The sequence below is a fragment of the Hippopotamus amphibius genome, chromosome 3, assembly GCF_030028045.1.
Source record: "Hippopotamus amphibius kiboko isolate mHipAmp2 chromosome 3, mHipAmp2.hap2, whole genome shotgun sequence".
NCBI classification, from domain to species: domain Eukaryota; kingdom Metazoa; phylum Chordata; class Mammalia; order Artiodactyla; family Hippopotamidae; genus Hippopotamus; species Hippopotamus amphibius.
Genome location: NC_080188.1, coordinates 46,483,829 through 46,502,297, shown reverse-complemented (window position 1 = coordinate 46,502,297; position 18,469 = coordinate 46,483,829). Strand labels below are relative to the sequence as shown.

At 41.3% G+C, this 18,469-nt stretch overlaps 1 protein-coding gene across 1 annotated transcript in view; it reads left to right on the top strand.

The window, feature by feature from the left end:
* The first annotated feature begins 2,844 nt into the window (after positions 1 to 2,844).
* BTC (betacellulin) overlaps positions 2,845 to 18,469 on the top strand; it is a 40,379-nt gene continuing 24,754 nt past the window's right edge. Inside the window, exon 1 of the mRNA XM_057728557.1 lies at positions 2,845 to 2,923. Within this exon, the coding sequence (XP_057584540.1) occupies positions 2,860 to 2,923 (64 nt within the window). The 5' untranslated portion in view covers positions 2,845 to 2,859. The remainder of the gene's footprint in view (positions 2,924 to 18,469) is intronic.

The window sequence follows — 18,469 nt, the reverse complement described above, 5'->3', positions numbered from 1 at the left end:
CCCCAGAAAAACTAGAGTGTAAAGCAAAATCACCTGACTACAGCTTTTGAGCAGTGATTTTTCACTGGTTTTCCTTAGAGAAATACCTTACTGGTATTCAATAATTTTAAGAATATTTGAAAACCCTCTATACATACTGCTAATTTTTAATAATTTACAATGCCTGTTTATCATTATTATAAAAGCACTATACTCACCATTCATATTTCTTTTCATTCATCTACTCTTATTGAATTAAATAATGTTACTGACCCCTAGGAAATCTTCCTGTACTACTGAGTACTTTAAAGTCATAATTTGGAGAATGCATGCTGACCTTGAGTAGACGCGTTCTAGGATTTTCCTTTCTACCACCATATGTGTGTCTGTTTAAGTGTTGTGCCCTGCAAATAACCACAAGCTTATTTTGTCTGGTCCAGAGGAGGGGGGAGGAGTGTCCCTGCTGCAGGCTGCTCTGTGTGGGAGGAGAAAAGACTGATGCTCAAAAGCCTGCAAAGGCATCCACTTAAGCCTCATACCAGACTCAGGAGGGCTGGTTATACCAGTCTAAAGATGGCACAGGAAACACACCATTCAAGCAATCCTTGGCTTGAGGATTCTGGGAATACAAATTCTACCTTGTGACTCTGCTGTAGATTTGACCCAACCATCTCTTAGTAGCAGCTCAGTTTATAATCTAAAGCATTGAGGCACACCTCAGTTACACGAATGAGGCCTCACGAAAGTCATTTCTTACCTCCTACTCCTCCAAAGTTAGTGGTTGGAAGCCAGATTTACTTTCCCCCATAGTGAATGAATTGAGAGAGAGAAAAAAGGAGGAAGAGGAAGAGGAGGAGGAAAAGAAGGAGAAGAAGGAGAAGGAAGAGAAGAAGGGAGAGAAAGAACAAAAGCAGGCAGGCAGGAAGGAAGGTAGGAAGAAAGAAAGGAAAGAGAAAGTTGCTTGACCTTGAAGAGATTGAACATTTGGTGCCAGGAAATTTGGAAGACATATTCTCTGGAGAACTAATTTTACTTCTGGCAGTAAATAAAGCCCTTAGGGAAGATTATTAATTTATCTGGCCTATTTAATATATTAAAGTACACTATTTCATACTCCAGTGGCCTGAAAAAGTTAATTTACCATTAGAATGGCATGAATGGTGAACATTTATACCAAATCTTCACACTTCACAATGTTCAACAATCATTTGGTACTTTTTGCTTAGGTTTGCTTTATTTTTTATTAGTATCTATGGAGAAGGAAAATAAAATAGTAACGTTCTGTTGAGGATAACAGGACAGTGGTTGGCTAGGATGCCATCTCAGAGTGAAAGATGCCTTAACCAAGGGCCCTGTTCCTGAGGGAAGCAGACAATATCAGAAAGAAAAGGGGAAGGATGGAGACTGAAAGGAGGGAGTTGATGTCAAATCCCCTTGGCTTCCTGTGCTCTTGCTCTTTTTATCTAGGGTGCAGTGATAGTCTGTCTCACAACCTTGAATTCTCTAAACCTCCTGCTTGTCCTCTCATAGATGCTTTATGAGCTGTCATGTGGGGGTTAGAATGGGATTCTGGAAATTAACAACTGATTTTTATTCCTGGATATATTTGTTGCCTGGCACACTAAAATAATGTGAATTGGTTTAGAAATGAAATGTCACTTGTGGAAGAAAAGCACATAATAATTTGTTTAACTTAAACAATGGGGAGGAAGGGAAAGATGTCTGAACTGCATTTCTTATGTAAATGAGTGTTTATTGGACTTCTGGATGCTATAGAACAACTTCTGCACTGAAGGGGCATGATTACACACATTGATCTTGCAAGAGGAATATAGATCAGCATGAAAACTGCTGTGCCCTTTAGTTACTTTGGAGACAAACATATTAATCATGTAAAGTAAAACTGGGTGCTGCTTTCTGTCTTTGAAAGCTGTGAGGATGCCTTTGTGTTCCAGAAAACGCTTGGTGCAGAGGCATCAGATTCCACCTCTCCTTAAAGAAGAGGTGTGTTGAAGAAGAGACAGCGCTTGGCAAGCCCCACCCAAAAAGCATTCTCCTTATTCGTATAGATTCAGTAAAGCTGATGAATTAAGTAAATAAATGAAAATACAATGGACAGATGAGTAAATGGAGAAATAAAAAAAAATATGACTTTCTTAAAGTAGCTCCTGGTGAGCCCAAACTCCTAGATATTCAACAAATTATATATGAAAGAGAGAAGCTTGGAAATTGTCAAATGCCTGAGGCTAACCACAGTGAGTGTTGACTCCGGTCCCTCTAGAACACCAGCTATTGGCTGGAATAAGGCAAGCTGGAATTCCAGAGCAGTCCGGGTCTCCGGCTCTCGCGCAGTGGCTCGCGAGTTTAGAGGCGGCTTTCCCCAGGGCCACCCGCAGGCCCCGCACCTCGGACCTCACCACGTGCTCTCGCTGCCCCCCCTCCCCACCTCCTTGACTCCCCAGGGGGAGGGAAATGAACCTTCAGGTGCGACCCAGCAGGGGGAGTGGGTGAGCTGGCCCGAGGGCAGCCCCAAAGTGTCCCGGAGTGTGGGTGTGGGATAACTTGGGTGGGAACAGCGTGGAGGCCACCACGACGAAGTCCTGCGCCCCGTCGGTGGGGTGTGTGCAGAAAGAGCGCGGAAAAATAGGAGGCTCCCTCCTCCCGGCGACACTCGCGGAGCCGGCCGGCCGCCCGCCCTGGGTGTTTGCCCGCCCGGCAGACGGGGTGCCAGCCGGAGTGCCAGCCGGAGGAGTAGTTTCGCTTCCTGCGAGCTCCGGGATTCGTTTCCAGGCACCCCGTCGGGTGCCCGTGGCCCGGGAAGGGGGCGCAGGAGGAGGCGGGAGGCTCGTCTGGGGGCTGCTCGGCCCCACAGCGGGGTTGATGGCCCGGGCCGCCCCGGGCAGCGGCGCCAGCTCCCTGCCGTTGCTCCTGGCCCTCGCCCTGGGTAAGTGGCCGCACTGGGCACTGGAGACCCAGGAGGAAAGTCTAGGGTGGAGTCGCAGGGAGGGCGAACCTTCCGCGCTGGCATTTGGACCCGAGGGCACCCTGGGGCTGGCAGGGGCGGGTCGAAGAACTTGAACGACTGGCGGAGCGCGAGGTTAAGGATCTGGCAATCGGGCCCCTGGGGCTACACCTGTTGCGGCGGCCGTAGGCGCAGGGGGCGGTCCGAGGGCGGAAGGGATCCCGCGGGCCGGCGCAGAGCCGAGGCCCGGGGCGCAGGTGCTCTCGGGCGTTGGGGCGCGGTGCCGGCGAGCGAGGAGTGGACGCAGGGAAATCCACCAAAGCGGGAGCCTGGGAGACTAGCCCGAGAAGACATCGCCCCGGAGGAAGAGGAAAGGGAGCTCCTTGGCTTGAGATGCAGGCCGCCGGGAGTGAGGAGCAAGGTGCAGAGCGATTTGCCTGCGTGTGCGCCCTGGGCGGATGCCAGAGATAGGAGGGGCACGACCCCGGAGAGAGAAGAGATGAGGATGGCCCGGGAATGAATTATTACACCCCTTTCTTGCTGGTGAAGTTGGGAGGAGCAGGAGGAGGAAGAAAAAGACAACTTTTGAGACCCGGATCTCCTGTTGCTGATAGGGAAGCAAAAGGAAAGGGAGATATATTTTACTGAGGGCACTATGAAACACATAGATGCTTTACTTGCAACACATTATTTCCTATTTTAAGGAGAAGTTGCAGAGAGAAAACTTTTCTTCACTTCGAAGGTGAAACTTGGGTGGTTAGGTTAAGGACTGCTGGGTGTGGTCACCTGGTGTGAGGGAAGAGTGGCCAGTGGGAGAAGTGGTAGGATGCCTGAGAGCCCCTGGAGGCTCTGCTCACCTCCTTGGGAGTCAGTGCTGGCAGAGAGAGAGCTGGAACTTCAGATGTTTGGGAAAGTTTATAGTGCTGGAAGCAAGGCTCCCCTCACCCGCCAGTATGGGAAGGTGGCAAGAAAATACTTAAGTGGGAAAACCCTGCTATTTCAAGGCATCCCCTCTGCATCATGGTCATTGGGGGGAGGGGGGTGCGACCAGAGGGAAGGGAAACTGGCAATATTTTGCAGTCGTGGCTGGGGTGAGGAGTAGGGACATCTGGGCTTGGGGCATCAATGTGGGAGGAGGAACATCTCCACAGCTGAAGTGTCTATGTGATGAGGACGCTACCTTCCAGCCTGGAGAGGGCTGGGCTTTCTCTTATGGAGGAAACGAGGTGGGATCTAAATGGAAACTTACATTTGGCTGTGTCCTTGGAATAAGAGAGGTGCCCAAAATGTGTCATGACCTTGGTTGGAAGTGGATCAGACTTAGATCATGGTTAGAGAGAAAGGACTGATTTATAAACCCTGCCAAGGGAGAGGTCAGAAACAATTTAGTGATGGAGTGATGTGGGGCCTGAAGAAGGGCAATGGGCCTAAGAGTTAGGCGGGGAGACAGTAGTATGCTTTTGCCAGCATCACCTGGATGAAGCTGGCATTCTCTTCTCCATCTTATCAGGTCTGTCCTACCGTCAAAGTGTTTACTGAGAATCTGCTACCGTCAGCAAGATGCTAGAGTATATGGGAATGGGGGTGGGAAGAGGGCTCAGGAGAGTCCTAAGACATGATTCTTGCCCCCCAGAATGTTGGGAATTTGAAAGTGCAGGACTAACAGATATGAAACAATTGGAGAAAAGGTCATGAAACCAGAGAAAAGAGCTCAACAGGGAGAGAAGGAGCAGTGGGGAGGCTGCATGGAGGACCTGAATGGGTGGGATTGAAGCTTGGTAGGGTTTGAAATAGTAGGGAGGGGGACGAGAGAGGGGAAAAGGATTTAGTAAAGGGTTGACGGTGGGAATGAGATTAATTTCCTGGAGTGACAGGCAGTCGGCCTGCCAGAAAGTAGAAGTGATGAGAGGCAGACATATTATGAGAAGCCGAAAAAGCCAGATTAAAATATTTTGACATGAATCAATGAACAGTTAAACGCACACCATCATAGGTCTTGAATACAGGAGTGATATAATACAAACAATGATTTAAGGAGATAAACCTGGCCATGGGGTGCAGCGTGGGAAGAGGGCAGAGGGGCCAGACGACCTGATAATCTCTTAGATATAATCCAGGCACAAGCTAATTCAGGACATGATTAGGGTGATGTGCTGGTAGAAATGTTATGGTAGAAATGACTATTCCAGGGTGATGGGCATTCTTCCCTATTTACTATCATACAGTTTTTTTCTCAAAACTTGTCAAAGGGCAGAAATGAAAAAAAAAAAAAAACAAAAAACCCAGAATTCGAATCCAGTGCTATTGTAACTCAGGGTAACCTAAGTGTGCAACTGTCTTGTCGAATGTTTGGTTTAGGGAATTGAATTCAGTCTCTAGACTCCCTAAGAGGCTCCACTCCTTGCAAAATATGCCAGAGGATGTAATTTGTTGACATCAGTGTTTCCATTAAGTGGTCCTATTTCTCTCATACACACTTAATTAAGTCTCATTCCTAATTTAAGTCACATGTTATCTTACTTTTTGAAGAGAATGTGAGCAATGGCTGTGTGATGTTCGATGGATGTGTGTGTGTATGTGTGTCACAGTGAATGTGCCTTGAGAGCAGACATGAGATCTGGTTCCAGTTCTGCCATTCTGTGACTTTGAGATGTCTATAAGTCACAATTTTCTGGGTGTTGTTTTTCTCATTTGTAAAATAAAGGGGTTGTTTTAGATGAGACTAAGATCCTTACCAAGTAGACATTCTGCTGATCTTTAACCAACATTTCTACTGGGAATTTAAGAGAAAATCTTTTTTACAATAGTATTTAACTTCCATTTACTTGTAATGGATCTTTGTTTCCTGTAAACTTTATCTTAACAAAGAGAACCATGGATGCTTGCTTCTTTGATAAATATGGCAAAGGGGCAATAACTTTGTTTAAAGTGTTTTTGTTTTTTAACCTTGAGGAAATTGGACTCCCTATTAATGCCATTTTAAAATTTCTCCCTCTGATCCAATTGCTGTAACAAACTAAAGCTAAAATAATAACCAGTGAAAAGGGGAAAAAACATTTCTTTTTAAAAAGCGTGTGTTTTAAGGTCAAAAATATGTTCCCCTCCTTATTAAAATCTAAACTATTAATATATGTAAATTGGTTTTTAAAGTTCTTGAGAATATGAATGTATTCATGATGTAATATATAGGTTTCACGTTGTAAAGCAGGTAGGTGGCAGCAAGTAAAATTCTAATTGTACAAAAGAAGTAGCTGAAGCCCTACACAGTGAAAATTTTAGGATTTGCCTCTTCAGATATGCTTTTTGGCTTAGAAGAGCATTAGCAGTTTTTTCCTCTTTAATTTTTTTTTTCCTCTTCAGAAATCCCAGGTTTCACAGGCCACACGTGCATATTAACAAGTGTTACAAATCAAATTTTGCTGTTGCTCCAGTCGCAGTTATTGTGTGGAAATTCCCAAATAATTGTGGAAGACAGACACCAATAATACAGAAAGCTTTGTTGTGCCCACTGAAGGTGGCCCTGATGACGCTTGGCCTGCAAATATCTGTGCTGAAGTGGAAGGTGCGCAGGACAGAGAGTAGCTGTCTCTGTCCATGCCCCTGGTGCTGCTCCATCTCTGCTGAGACTGCTCACCCCAGTACCCTGTGCTCCTGAAATTCATGGAGAGCCCAGTGGGAAAGCCTCATCTTGTTTTTTCTCACCCTCTGATAGTAGTCAGCTCATGTCAGGACATAGGCATGAATGTCACTAGGAGGCTGGGTCAGGGGACAGGCAGAGAAGCAGGCACCAAGCTGTCGCCCAAGTTACCCCTCTGATCCATGAGCCATGCTTGTCAGCTTCTCCGTTAGAATTAGTGTCTTCCCAGGAGGGTCCAGATAAGCTAGAATCTAGGCTGCATGCAGTTCAGGCTTAAGCCATGATCCTGATACACTTCTGAAATTGTGGACAGACCCCTGGATCCACAAAGAATCTATATTCCAGGTGGTCAAGAGTCCCCCAAAGGAAAATTGAAGAGGAAAGTAATCTGATTAAAATGGCTATGTTTTGTACTGCTAATGACTACTAGTTTGTCCAGGCATATTTGTGTCTTTAAAAGGAATCTTGGTAGCCCAAATGAATCTATAATTGTTTTAAAGAAATGAGGAGATTTTTTTTTTTAGATGGTTGGAGATAGATAGGGTATTTAATCTTAATTTACATCAGTTAGGTAGTAACCTACTTTGATTATCAGCAAGACCAAGTCAAATAGCGAAGAAGTGCTTTCATTCATTCTTTACATTTTTTGAGGATATGTAGTATATTATTTACCTGACCTGTAGACTAGAAGCACTGATTCCAAAGCAATGACAAAAAGTATAACGATGTTTGTGTTCAGCCTTCTTATTTCAAAGTGCCTCAGTTGGTTGTATGATAGGATGAGTTACTGACATAGCATTTCTCTCTTTGCAAGATCATGGATGTATTCATTCACTTAGCCTTATCTTTGAGATGTATAAAGAGTGCCTGGCATATAGTGGGAGCTGAAAACATATTAATTGAATGAATGATTGCAAGTGGCTGTTGGTAACAATGCCCAGGCATTTAAGGAACAGCAGATTCATTAAAGAAAACAGTTCTATTTCTTGTTGGCAAAACATGCCCACAGCTCAGAGATGATGTAGAAGGACGTGTTCGTCTCTTCTTACTTGGGACTTGCTTCCCGCCTTGCTAGGGATCCTTTCATGAAAGGACTTTTGTTTGGCAAGTAATAAGTTTACTTCTGTTTCTTATGTTTGGTAATGCTACCTGTCTCCCACGTGTTTGGTTCAAGGGCAGACCTCATCAGTCAAAATATAGGCTTTGAAAATAGGTGTTTAAAGCAGGCAGGGAAAAGCGTTGGATTCGACATTCTCCAGTGGTTCATTAAAAAGGGCCCTTTGAATTCTGTGAGGTGTGAAGTGACTTGTTCTCTTATTTAATGTGAACTTTTTCTAATACACATGTGTTTCATTAACTGGGAATAACCGAGTTGTTATGTTCATGGGTTTCTACTTAGTATTAAATATATAAGAAACCTTTGGTGGTTCCTGTAGGAGTTGGGATAGATTTGCTGAGGAGGCTGAATGCAGTCTGACTTGTTAGTGTTGAGGAATTCTCTGACTAATCTAACCTTATGTCTGGATATTTCATAGCCATCAATTGTCTGGATTCCTTGATGGTTCGATCTAAGCACTGTGAGCCACACGGTCCAGGCCTGTCCAGAGTAGGAGAGGAAGGCTTACTTACCTCTGCCTCTAGTGCAGAAAGCCCAGTAGTAAGGACTGGGAATTGTCCTCAGAGCTGAAGGAGGACATTTAAGGGGACCCAGACTTGACTTGTTCATGACCACTTTCCCATTGAGTTTCTGACATTTGACTGGTCCAGTCTCCTAGGGTGACTGACACAAGATGTTGCCGTGTACTCAGACATCTTCTTAACCTTGGGTATGGAATCTCAACATAATTACTCTACATTCTGGGGATCTTCACAATTGAAAAAGCATTTTCATACCATTACCTCATTGATCTTCACACCAAAAATAACAGCAGAGTAGTTACGTAGTATACACTCCGGGCACTATTCTAAGAGTGTAATAACTTGTTTCCTCCACATAACACTATCCACTGAGCACACGAGCTGCACATAATGGATTATTCCCATTTATAGACAAGGTTATGAGGCATAGAGGCATTAAGTAACTTGTCTAAGGGTCTGGCTTTATGAGCCTGAACAATGAGGAGGAAGTGACAGTGCCTGGATCATGGCAGATAAATATTTGTTGCCGAACGCGGGAGACAGTGGGGCATAGAACACTAAAGTATAGTACAATGATGCCTCACTGTATTTAAGAGGAACCCGGTTCTTCTGACTTATTTTAAAAGCTTTTAAGTTCATTCTAGCAGTCTCCTACCATCTTTGCTTTCTCTGCTGCCTACCCACACATCTGTGGCATCCCTGACTCTGGCTATACCTCATGTTCTTGGACTCTTGGCTCTTCATCCCAGCCAGGAAACCTGTCCACTCACATCCCAGACCCAGGCCATCCCAGCTGGTAGTGAACAGTTGGCATTGGTCAGACCAGGTGTTTTCCTTTGGTCTGTGCTTAGGATCACTTTGGCTATCCTAGTCTGACCCTATCCTTAAATGAACCTGAACCTGTGGGGTGATTCCTGCACTTTCCTGGACTGCTTGCAGCATTGTGACACTTAGGGAACACTTCTTAGGGGGGATGGAGAGGGGTGACATTGCTTTAGATTCCTCCTGATTGGACCCAAGGCCTATTACTGAGAAGGGGTAAAAACAGCATATCCCGAGTCAACATGTTATAGTCCAGAGTGTAGACTTTGAACCAGACCATCTAGTCATGACTCCCCTGGTGCTGCAATTTACTAACTCCTTAATGTTGGACAAATCTCTTAAACCTTCTTGGCCTCAGTTTCTTCACCTGTAAAAGCTGAGAGCAATAGAACCAAGACTATTATGCGGACCAAGTGAGTTACTACATAAAGCACTTAAACTGTGCCAGGAACATAGTAAGGTCTGGATTAATATGAGCTGTTATAATGGATATTTGGAAAGCATAGAAGAAATCATTAGTTTTAAAAATTTTGGGTATTTTACTTCTGGGTACTTCTGAAGTGTAATCAGGGTCTGCCAACTGGTGGAAAAACTTTCCCTTGCCTTTATTTCTCAAATTCCTGCTCCCACTAGTTATGAAATAGGCAATAGATAAAAACTCTCAAAAGAGTTCTATTTCAGCTGGCTTTGATAGGGAGGAACAAATGTAAGAAATGGTGCTGCAAAAGCAAAATGCTTATCTGCTTTCTAAAAAAAAAAAGTCTCCATAGATTCTTCTTCAACTGCCAATTTTGATCCTAGTTTTATGCAATGAAAAGCTTTCCAGCACTTGCCTGGCATTGATACCAGAACCTAACATCTTAAGGTGACTCAGATAAAAAGTCAGTCTTCACTAGCAGAGAAAAATGAAACATTTACAAGATAATTTTAGTACTTTTAATCTCATCAGAATTAGGGTTGTCTCATTTAATGGAGTTATACAAATAATTAACTGAAAAGAAATAAACTGTCATTTGGGGAGAATGAGTGATGATGCAATGTCAAAATTCATTTCTAAATGTCAGACAAATGGAAAATAAAGTTGTTTTAGAAAAGTTTTCTTATGACAAAATAATTTTTTTAGATTTTAAGGAGCAGACAGCCATGCATAAATATTTTGTTCCATAATAATTTTATTGTAACATTGAGAAAATTACTTAATCTCTCTGTGCTGCATTTTCTTATCTGTAGAACGTTAATAATGATAATAGTACCTGTCATCTAGGAACACAGGAGTGTTTTGAGGATAAAATGGGATAATGCAGGCAAAGATTTTAGCAGAATAGTTAGCTAGAAAATGTTCAATATTTATTAATATTCTTAACTTTGTGAATATGTGGATAACTTTAAAAGTATTTCATAGGTATGTCTAAAAAGGAGAAATAGAATCGTGTTCATTAAGCCAGTTGGAGTGTGTTTGTACTTTGATCAAAGGAAACTGCTGTAATATTCACCACTGGAAGCAATCAAAGGGAAAAAAAAAAAAAAAAGCAGAAATCTGCCCCTCATAACCATGCTTTCAACAGTGCTTTAAATAGTTCCATTAGCATATGAGTACCGCGATGGTAGGGATTTTTGTCTTTGTTCACAACTATATTCCAAGTGCCGAGAGGATTACTGTACATAGTAGATGCTGAATGTATATATTTGTTCAAAGAACAAATCTGAATGCACACAGCCCAGGAAGTCCTCCTACAACCCGTAGCTTCTCTTAGTGCATCGCAAAGATCTTGACGTAAACTTGTAGTTTCAGCATGGGCGCATGCGCAGGCTTTCCTAGCTGCCTTAATCAGAAACTAGAATACTCCTAATTTTGCAACAACTGTTTGTATTTCATCTTTAATGTCTTCGAATTTGCTAACAATGACTTACTTTAGACAGTTCCTCACTAAGCTGGCGGCTGTACTTCCCATTCCTGAGTAGGTTGACCTGATAGGATTTGAGATATGCTCATGAAATGTAGGTATTGAGTACAACCTTCAGCAAAACAGGAACTCATCCAAAAGCAAGAACTTATCCAAAACCACCGTGGCATAGTGTTGGGTCGGTTGTTGGGAAGTACAGTCTTTATTTCTAAAACATGTAATAATGAGGAAGGCATATCTAAAAGGTTATACAATTTTAAAGTGTGTCTAGTACTATTATAAAGTGTGTCTAGTACTATTATAAAGTGTGTCTAATACTGTGTTTAGCATTAAGGAGAATTGTCTAAGTCATTGTCTTTGCAAAAGGAGTTTGTATTATATTGGGTATAAATGTTCATCAGAAATGAAACATTGTGTAGTAGTTCAATACTTAACAAAGTTTAAATTACCCAGTATAGGCTAAACATCTCAGAGAAGGAGGATTTATTATGGGCTGGAGTGATTGGGAAAAAATATCACCTAAGTAACAGAGAATTGAGTTAGTTTTTCCATGATGGTGGTGGAGGAAAAATGGGAGAAAAATTAGAAGGTGGATAAATTAATTACTTATTTTTCCTTTTGGTGTAGCAGAGAGTGAGCAGACCCGAAGCCTAGAACAAAGAATTGATTTTGTGTGGTATTGAGGGAAATACTGATATTGACTGGATAAGGACTTGCTTTTCAGAATGAAGGCCTTAGGCAGGATCCTGAGTTTTTTTATTTTTTTATTTTTATTTTTTGGCCGACGAGTGTCCTGGTTGTCCTTCCTTCTAGACCTCTGCTCTTTGGTCCTGAAAGTTTTGCTGGAGAAAGCAACTCATCCCCAGCCACCAACACCCCTACCCTACAGGCAGCATAACCTGCACCCTCCCCCAGAATCCTGAATTCTTAATGCAGCACCATCTTTGCAGGATTTCATAGGGATTGGAGCCAGGAGGTTTTGTAATTTATCTAAATTTATACTTTTATGTCAAGACCTTATTTTAAAATATTATATGATCTCCTCCCCGAGGACCCTGTTTTAACTCTGTGGAAATGTCTAGACTCCATTTTTACTGGAAGCCCTATAGCTTGGTGAAGAGCTAAGTCCAGATCAGAGGCTGACCTAAGTGGTTTGCTTCATGGTTCCTAACCATGTACTGCTAGGCTTTCTAAGGCTGGAGGTGGCTCATAAGCAGAAGGTAGCCCCAGATCCATCTTAGAGTAGCAATAGCACCTGGAGAAAGAGACATCCAAGAGGACAAATTCAAGAAACTGACTCATGACCACACAACAATTAGAGAGAGAAAACCAGATGGCAATGAACATCATTCGTCTCACAGAAGACCTCACCTTATTCTATGGCAACTCCATTCTGTAACATTAAGGGCATCATTTTGTCCCGAACTCATTTTAGAGGAGGCTCCTTCTAGGGAGTGCAATAATAATGGATAATGGGTAGCTATTGTGATATTTTTCAATAGGGTATCATACAGGGAGTGCAGTGGTTTTATGATTGGTTTCAAAAGGCCCAGAAAGTCTGGGCCAGGCAATGGAGAGAAAGGAATAAATTCAATAAATATTTCTAAATAAGAATTTATATGATATAATGACTTGTGTAGGTAACAAAGGGAAAAGAAGAATTAAAGCCATGTCCAACACTGTTAACCCAAGAGAGAACAAGAATTTATAGTGTTACATGTGAAAGAGAACTGCCTTTTTTTTTTTTTTGGTAGAGATGTGAACTGCTTTTGAGACACTCAGATGTCTTAATGAGCATTTGGAAATATGGATGTTGACTTCAAATTAGAGCAGTAGACCCCAGGTCTGATTGTTCTTCCAAGAAAAGCAAAAAGTACAGACTATTAGGCCTCTCCCCAGACCTAGTAAAGTCTGGTTGACATGTCCCTATGAATCTAAATTTTTGAAGACTTTTCAGGAGAGGAAACAAATTTCCTTATGGAATAACTGCAAATAATAGGGGTGGATACTTCCTCCTCTAGGAGGTAGAGCTTAATTCCTTGAGCTTTTTGGGTGTAGGCTGGATTTGGTGACTTGCTTCCAAAGAATAGAGTATGAAAAGGAAAAAAAAATAACTTTACAGTACCAGTGGTAAAGAATTTTGAAAAATAAAATCACTTAAGTGCCCTCACTCCCCCCACCCACCCCAAACCGTATTCAGTGACCATGTCTTTTCATGAATAGAAATATCAAGGTTAACATCACCAATAATGCCATGTAGATATCATGTACCACTAATATGATGTGATAAGAGGACATCTTGGGACATAGTATCAATCCCATGCCCCAGGCTCAGTTTTTGCCTTAAAGACTCTGTGTTCTTTATATTTTACCATCTATTAAGATAATAATTATCACCTGGGATCCTCTTGTGATTGGGGGGAAAAACCCTAGCATAACTATAATTGATAAATTACATTGACAAAAATTTCAGATGTTATTATTTCAGGAGACAAATTTCTAACATTGCCATCCTATGATAGGAAACTTCTGTGAGAAGATTCTCTACTCATTTTTACACAAATGATAATTATCCTGTAATAGAGGATAAGAAGAACAAAATGTGATTTAGATGCCAGATGAAATGATACACTTTCCATTTGCCTCTGCAGAAGCGTAACAAAAGAAATGCACCCTGTTCTTTCTCACCCATTTCTACCCAACAGCATTCATCACTATTAAATACTTCTTGAGTGGTTTTCTAGATTAGTCAGATGCTTTATTCAGGATGTGGTGAACAGACGTGGTGAAGTTTCAACTGGAAACGTGGTGTGACTATTTCTTAATGAGTCATTTTCATAGGTCACACAAGAAAATCAATTGAATTATTTCACAGTCACACCACACATATCAAGAAGGCCCTTGTTTCTTAATACTGCTCTGTATAATTCTTCACTCCAGCTGGACATCTTTACTCATTGTCCCCCAAAACACACAGCTCGTTTCTACGTTAGTCATTGCCTTCGGTCCAGTTTAGTTTCCAGCTTACTTTGTGAAAGTTTTCCCTATGATTTCTTCAGCTTAACACATTGCCTCTTTTTGGAATTCTATTAGAATTTATTATACCTGGCACTTATAATATACTGTCTGATACTGATTGATTGATATTTCTGGTCTCTGCAAATGGTTTGATCAATAAAGATAATAATGGGCTAATGTTAAGTTGGGTTGACTTACCCTAACTCATTTTAAGGGCCAAAATTCTGGGTTTTTTTTCAGGTTGGGAGAGCATCTACTCTGAAATCCTGTGTTCTTTTCTTTACCATTATTAGAGTTTGATGACTGTTTCCTCATGGGTCAGAGGCTGTGTTATCACTGGATCCAGAAGCCAACTCCACTATCCCTCTCACTTTGCACTCAGATAATCCTCCTTGATAACAAATTCTTCTTTTTTTCCATGGTTCCTTTTGCCTCCTCTCTTTGAACTATTATGGAAATTCAGTGAGCCCAGAGCTTTTCATTTAAAGTGCTACGATGTTTGTCTTGTCCAGCCTTATCATAAAGGAATAGGATTCAGAAAGTCAAGTTTTGACAAGTGATGATCTCTAAGAAACTAGCTCTAGGTTACTATGGGTCCCCATGCAATTTAGTCATTGTTGTGACAGATTTAATAATGGTCATGGCAAAAATAATAAAGGTTGATTTACTGGCAAAGGCATTATCGTGGTGTTGACAGCTTTCAGATATATGAGTTAGTTTATGTATGATAGGTTGTTAAATTTCTCCCCTCTCTGGGCTTTAAAAATATAAGATTGTGGAGTTCTTTTATGAGTTAACAAAATGTTATCCATCATTCTAAGCCCTTCTTAAACACCAAGATATTGTTTCTACCATTTGGAATAGAATTTCTTCTTTGGAGGAGGAAGGAGGTCATATTCTACTTTCCTGATTTTGGATGGACATAAATTATTTGTGAAGACTCTTATTTTTTCTCTACCCCTTGTCTTGGCCTCATCTCCTGGCCCTGAAAATTTGGAAGCCTGTCTTTCAGGTTTGTTTGTTTATTTGTTTTCCAGATCTTTATTGGAGTACAGTTGCTTTACACTGATGCGCTAGTTTCCGCTGTACAACAAAGTGAATCAGCTGTGTTTATACATATATCCCCATATCCCCTCCCTCTTGAGCCTACCTCCCACCCTCCCTATCCCACCCTTCTAGGTCATCACCCATCATGGAGTTGATCCTCCAGGTGGTGTGATTTCAGAGACCTTAGAAAAATCCCTCCTTGTCCTGGAACAAGGCTCCCTCTGAAATGTCCTGATGCCCCCAATCCTCACTGTATTGGGACACAAGATCATGCACTTCTTAAGGGCTTTTCAACTACCTCCCTTGTCCCTTAATCAGCTCCCCACTTATATCAGGTTGCCCCTCTTTTTGGACTTAGATATGAGGCCATGTCCCAGGGCATGTGTTCTGGCCTCTCACTCACCAAGGGGCCAGAGATTGGGGCACGCAGCACTCAGTGGGGAAAATTTTGTCCAAAGGGAAATGGGTGATGGAAGTAACTGGGGCAGAAAAACTCATCCTTCATTCTTTCTTCTGTGGGATACTTCAAGATGCAGTTCCTTTTTGAACCTTTTACATAGCTCATGGGTGAGTGAACGTGTCACTCATTTCGGTGTCTTTGTGGCTTACCCTGGAGCTGCACCCAGCATGATGGGTACACACATTTCATTGCTTTGCCTCCTTCTCTGCTTTCTTTCTTTTTTTCTCATTCTCATGGCCCAGAGCTTGTACCTCCCCAATAAAGTGATGACCCCTTAATCTATATCTCAGGCTCTGCTTTCCAGAAGATCCAGGTTGAGGCACTTGATTCTAGCGTATTTCTGTTGACTTAAGCAATTTCTCTCCTTGCAGGTCTGCTTTGAAAGCAAATGCATTTAGAAGGGGAAATCTATGAAGAATTTATGTTCTATTAGGGGAAATGTTAAAGCAGTAGGTGGATACTGGTTGATAGGAGGGGAAAAATCAACAACAACAACAACAAAAAAGAAAGAAAAGGAGTTAAAAAGAGAGGAAGGAGAACAGCAGTGTCAAACTTAATCTATTTCACAGTTTTTTACTCAGCTGCCCACAAGCTCAATGTTAAACAGCATTTCCACCCCTTAATATTTTTTTCAACTCCATGTTAGACATGTCCTCTTTTTGGACATAGAAAATACTTTTTGCGTATTGTGTGCATACTCAAGATTCTGTTTTTCTTTTTGACAATAAAAATACATTGGGGAAATTCCCCAGATGCTTACAGTTTTTACTCCTAATGTTGAGTTAAGTTTTAAAACTTTATTAACTTTATTTTTCAGAAATTAAAAATTAGATTTATAATCAAATATAATCCATTTGATTGTTAAATAGTATCATCTAAGATCTGACTTTTTTATATTTGTATCACTGAATCAGTTAACTAACCAACTGAATCAGTAACTCCCATCTGACATAAACACCACGCCGAGTCACTGGTAGAACCATACTGAAAATACAAAGAACCATGCATGCAGAAGATGATGTATTTCTATTAATCAGTTGAGGTTCATTCATGTCAATTATCTTTTAAAAAACACTGGAGAAAAACTATTCAACATAGTTTTGGAAGTCCTTGCCACAGCAATCAGAGAAGAAAAAGAAATAAAAGGAATCCAAATTGGAAAAGAAGAAGTAAAACTGTCACTGTTCACAGATGACAGGATATTATACACAGAAAATCCTAAAGATGCCACCAGAAAACTACTTGAGCTAATCGATGAATTCGGTAAAGTTGCAGGATACAAAATTAATGCACAGAAATCTCTTGCATTCCTATACACTAACAATGAAAGATCAGAAAGAGAAATTAAGGAAACAATCTCATTCACCATTGCAACAAAAAGAATAAAATACCTAGGAATAAACCTAACCAAGGAGGTAAAATACCTGTACTCAGAAAACTATAAGACACTAATGAAAGAAATCAAAGACAATACAAACAGATGGAGGGACATACCATGTTCTTGGATTGGAAGAATCAACATTGTGAAAATGACTATACTACACAAAGCAATTTACAGATTCAATGCAATCCGCATCAAATTACCAATGGCATTTTTCACAGAACTAGAACAAGAAATTTTACGATTTGTATGGAAACGCAAAAGACCCCGAATAGCCAAAACAATCTTGAGAAGGGAAGGTGGAGTTGGTGGAATCAGGCTTCCTGACTTCAAACTATACTACAAGGCTACAGTGATCAAGACAATATGGTACTGGCACAAAAACAGAAATATAGATCAATGGAATAGAATAGAAAGCCCAGAGATAAACTATGGTCAACTAATCTATGATAAAGGTGCCAAGGATATACAATGCAGAAAAGGCAGCCTCTTCAATAAATGGTGCTGGGAAAGCTGGACAGCTACATGTAAAAGAATAAGATTAGAACACTCCCTAACACCATACACAAAAATAAACTCCAAATGGATAAAGGACCTAAATATAAGGCCAGACACTATAAAACTCCTAGAGGAAAACATAGGAAGAACACTCTTTGACGTAAATAACAGCAAAATCTTTTTTGATCCACCCCCTAGAGTAATGGAAATAAAAACAAAAATAAATAAGTGGGACCTAATGAAACTTCAAAGCTTCTGCACAGCAAAGGAAACTATAAGCAAGATGAGAAGACAATCCTCAGAATGGGAGGAAATATTTGCAAACAAATCAACAGACAAAGAACTAATCTCCAAAATATATAAACAGTTCATCCAGCTCAATATCAAATAACGAGCAACCCAGTCAAAAAATGGGCAGAAGACCTAAATAGGCATTTCTCCAAAGAAGACATACAGATGGCCAAGAGGCACATGAAAAGCTGCTCAACATCACTAATTATTAGAGAAATGCAAATCAAAATGACAATGAGGTATCACCTCACACTGGTCAGAATGGGCATCATCAGAAAATCTACAAACAATAAATGCTGCAGAGGGTGTGGAGAAAAGGGAATGCTCTTGCACTGTTGGTGGGAATCTAAATTGATACAGCCACTGTGGAGAACAGTATGGAGGTTCCTTGCCAAACTAAAAATAGAGTTACCATATGACCCAGCAATCCCACTGCTGGGCATATACCCTGAGTACACCATAATTCAAAAAGACACATGCACTCCCATGTTCATTGCAGCACTATTTACAATAGCCAGGACATGGAAGCAACCTAAATGTCCATCAGCAGATGAATGGATAAAAAAGATGTGGTACATGTATACAATGGAATATTACTCAGCTGTAAAGAGCAAGGAAACTGGGACATTTCTAGAGACATGGATGGACTTGGAGACTGTCATACAGAGTGAAGAGAGTCAGAAAGAGAAAAACGAATACAGTATATTAACACATATATGCGGACTATAGAAAAATGATACAAATCAACCTGTTTGCAAGGCGGAGATAGAGACACAGATGTAGAGAATAAACATATGGACACCAAGTGGGGAAAGCAGAGAGGGTTGGGGGA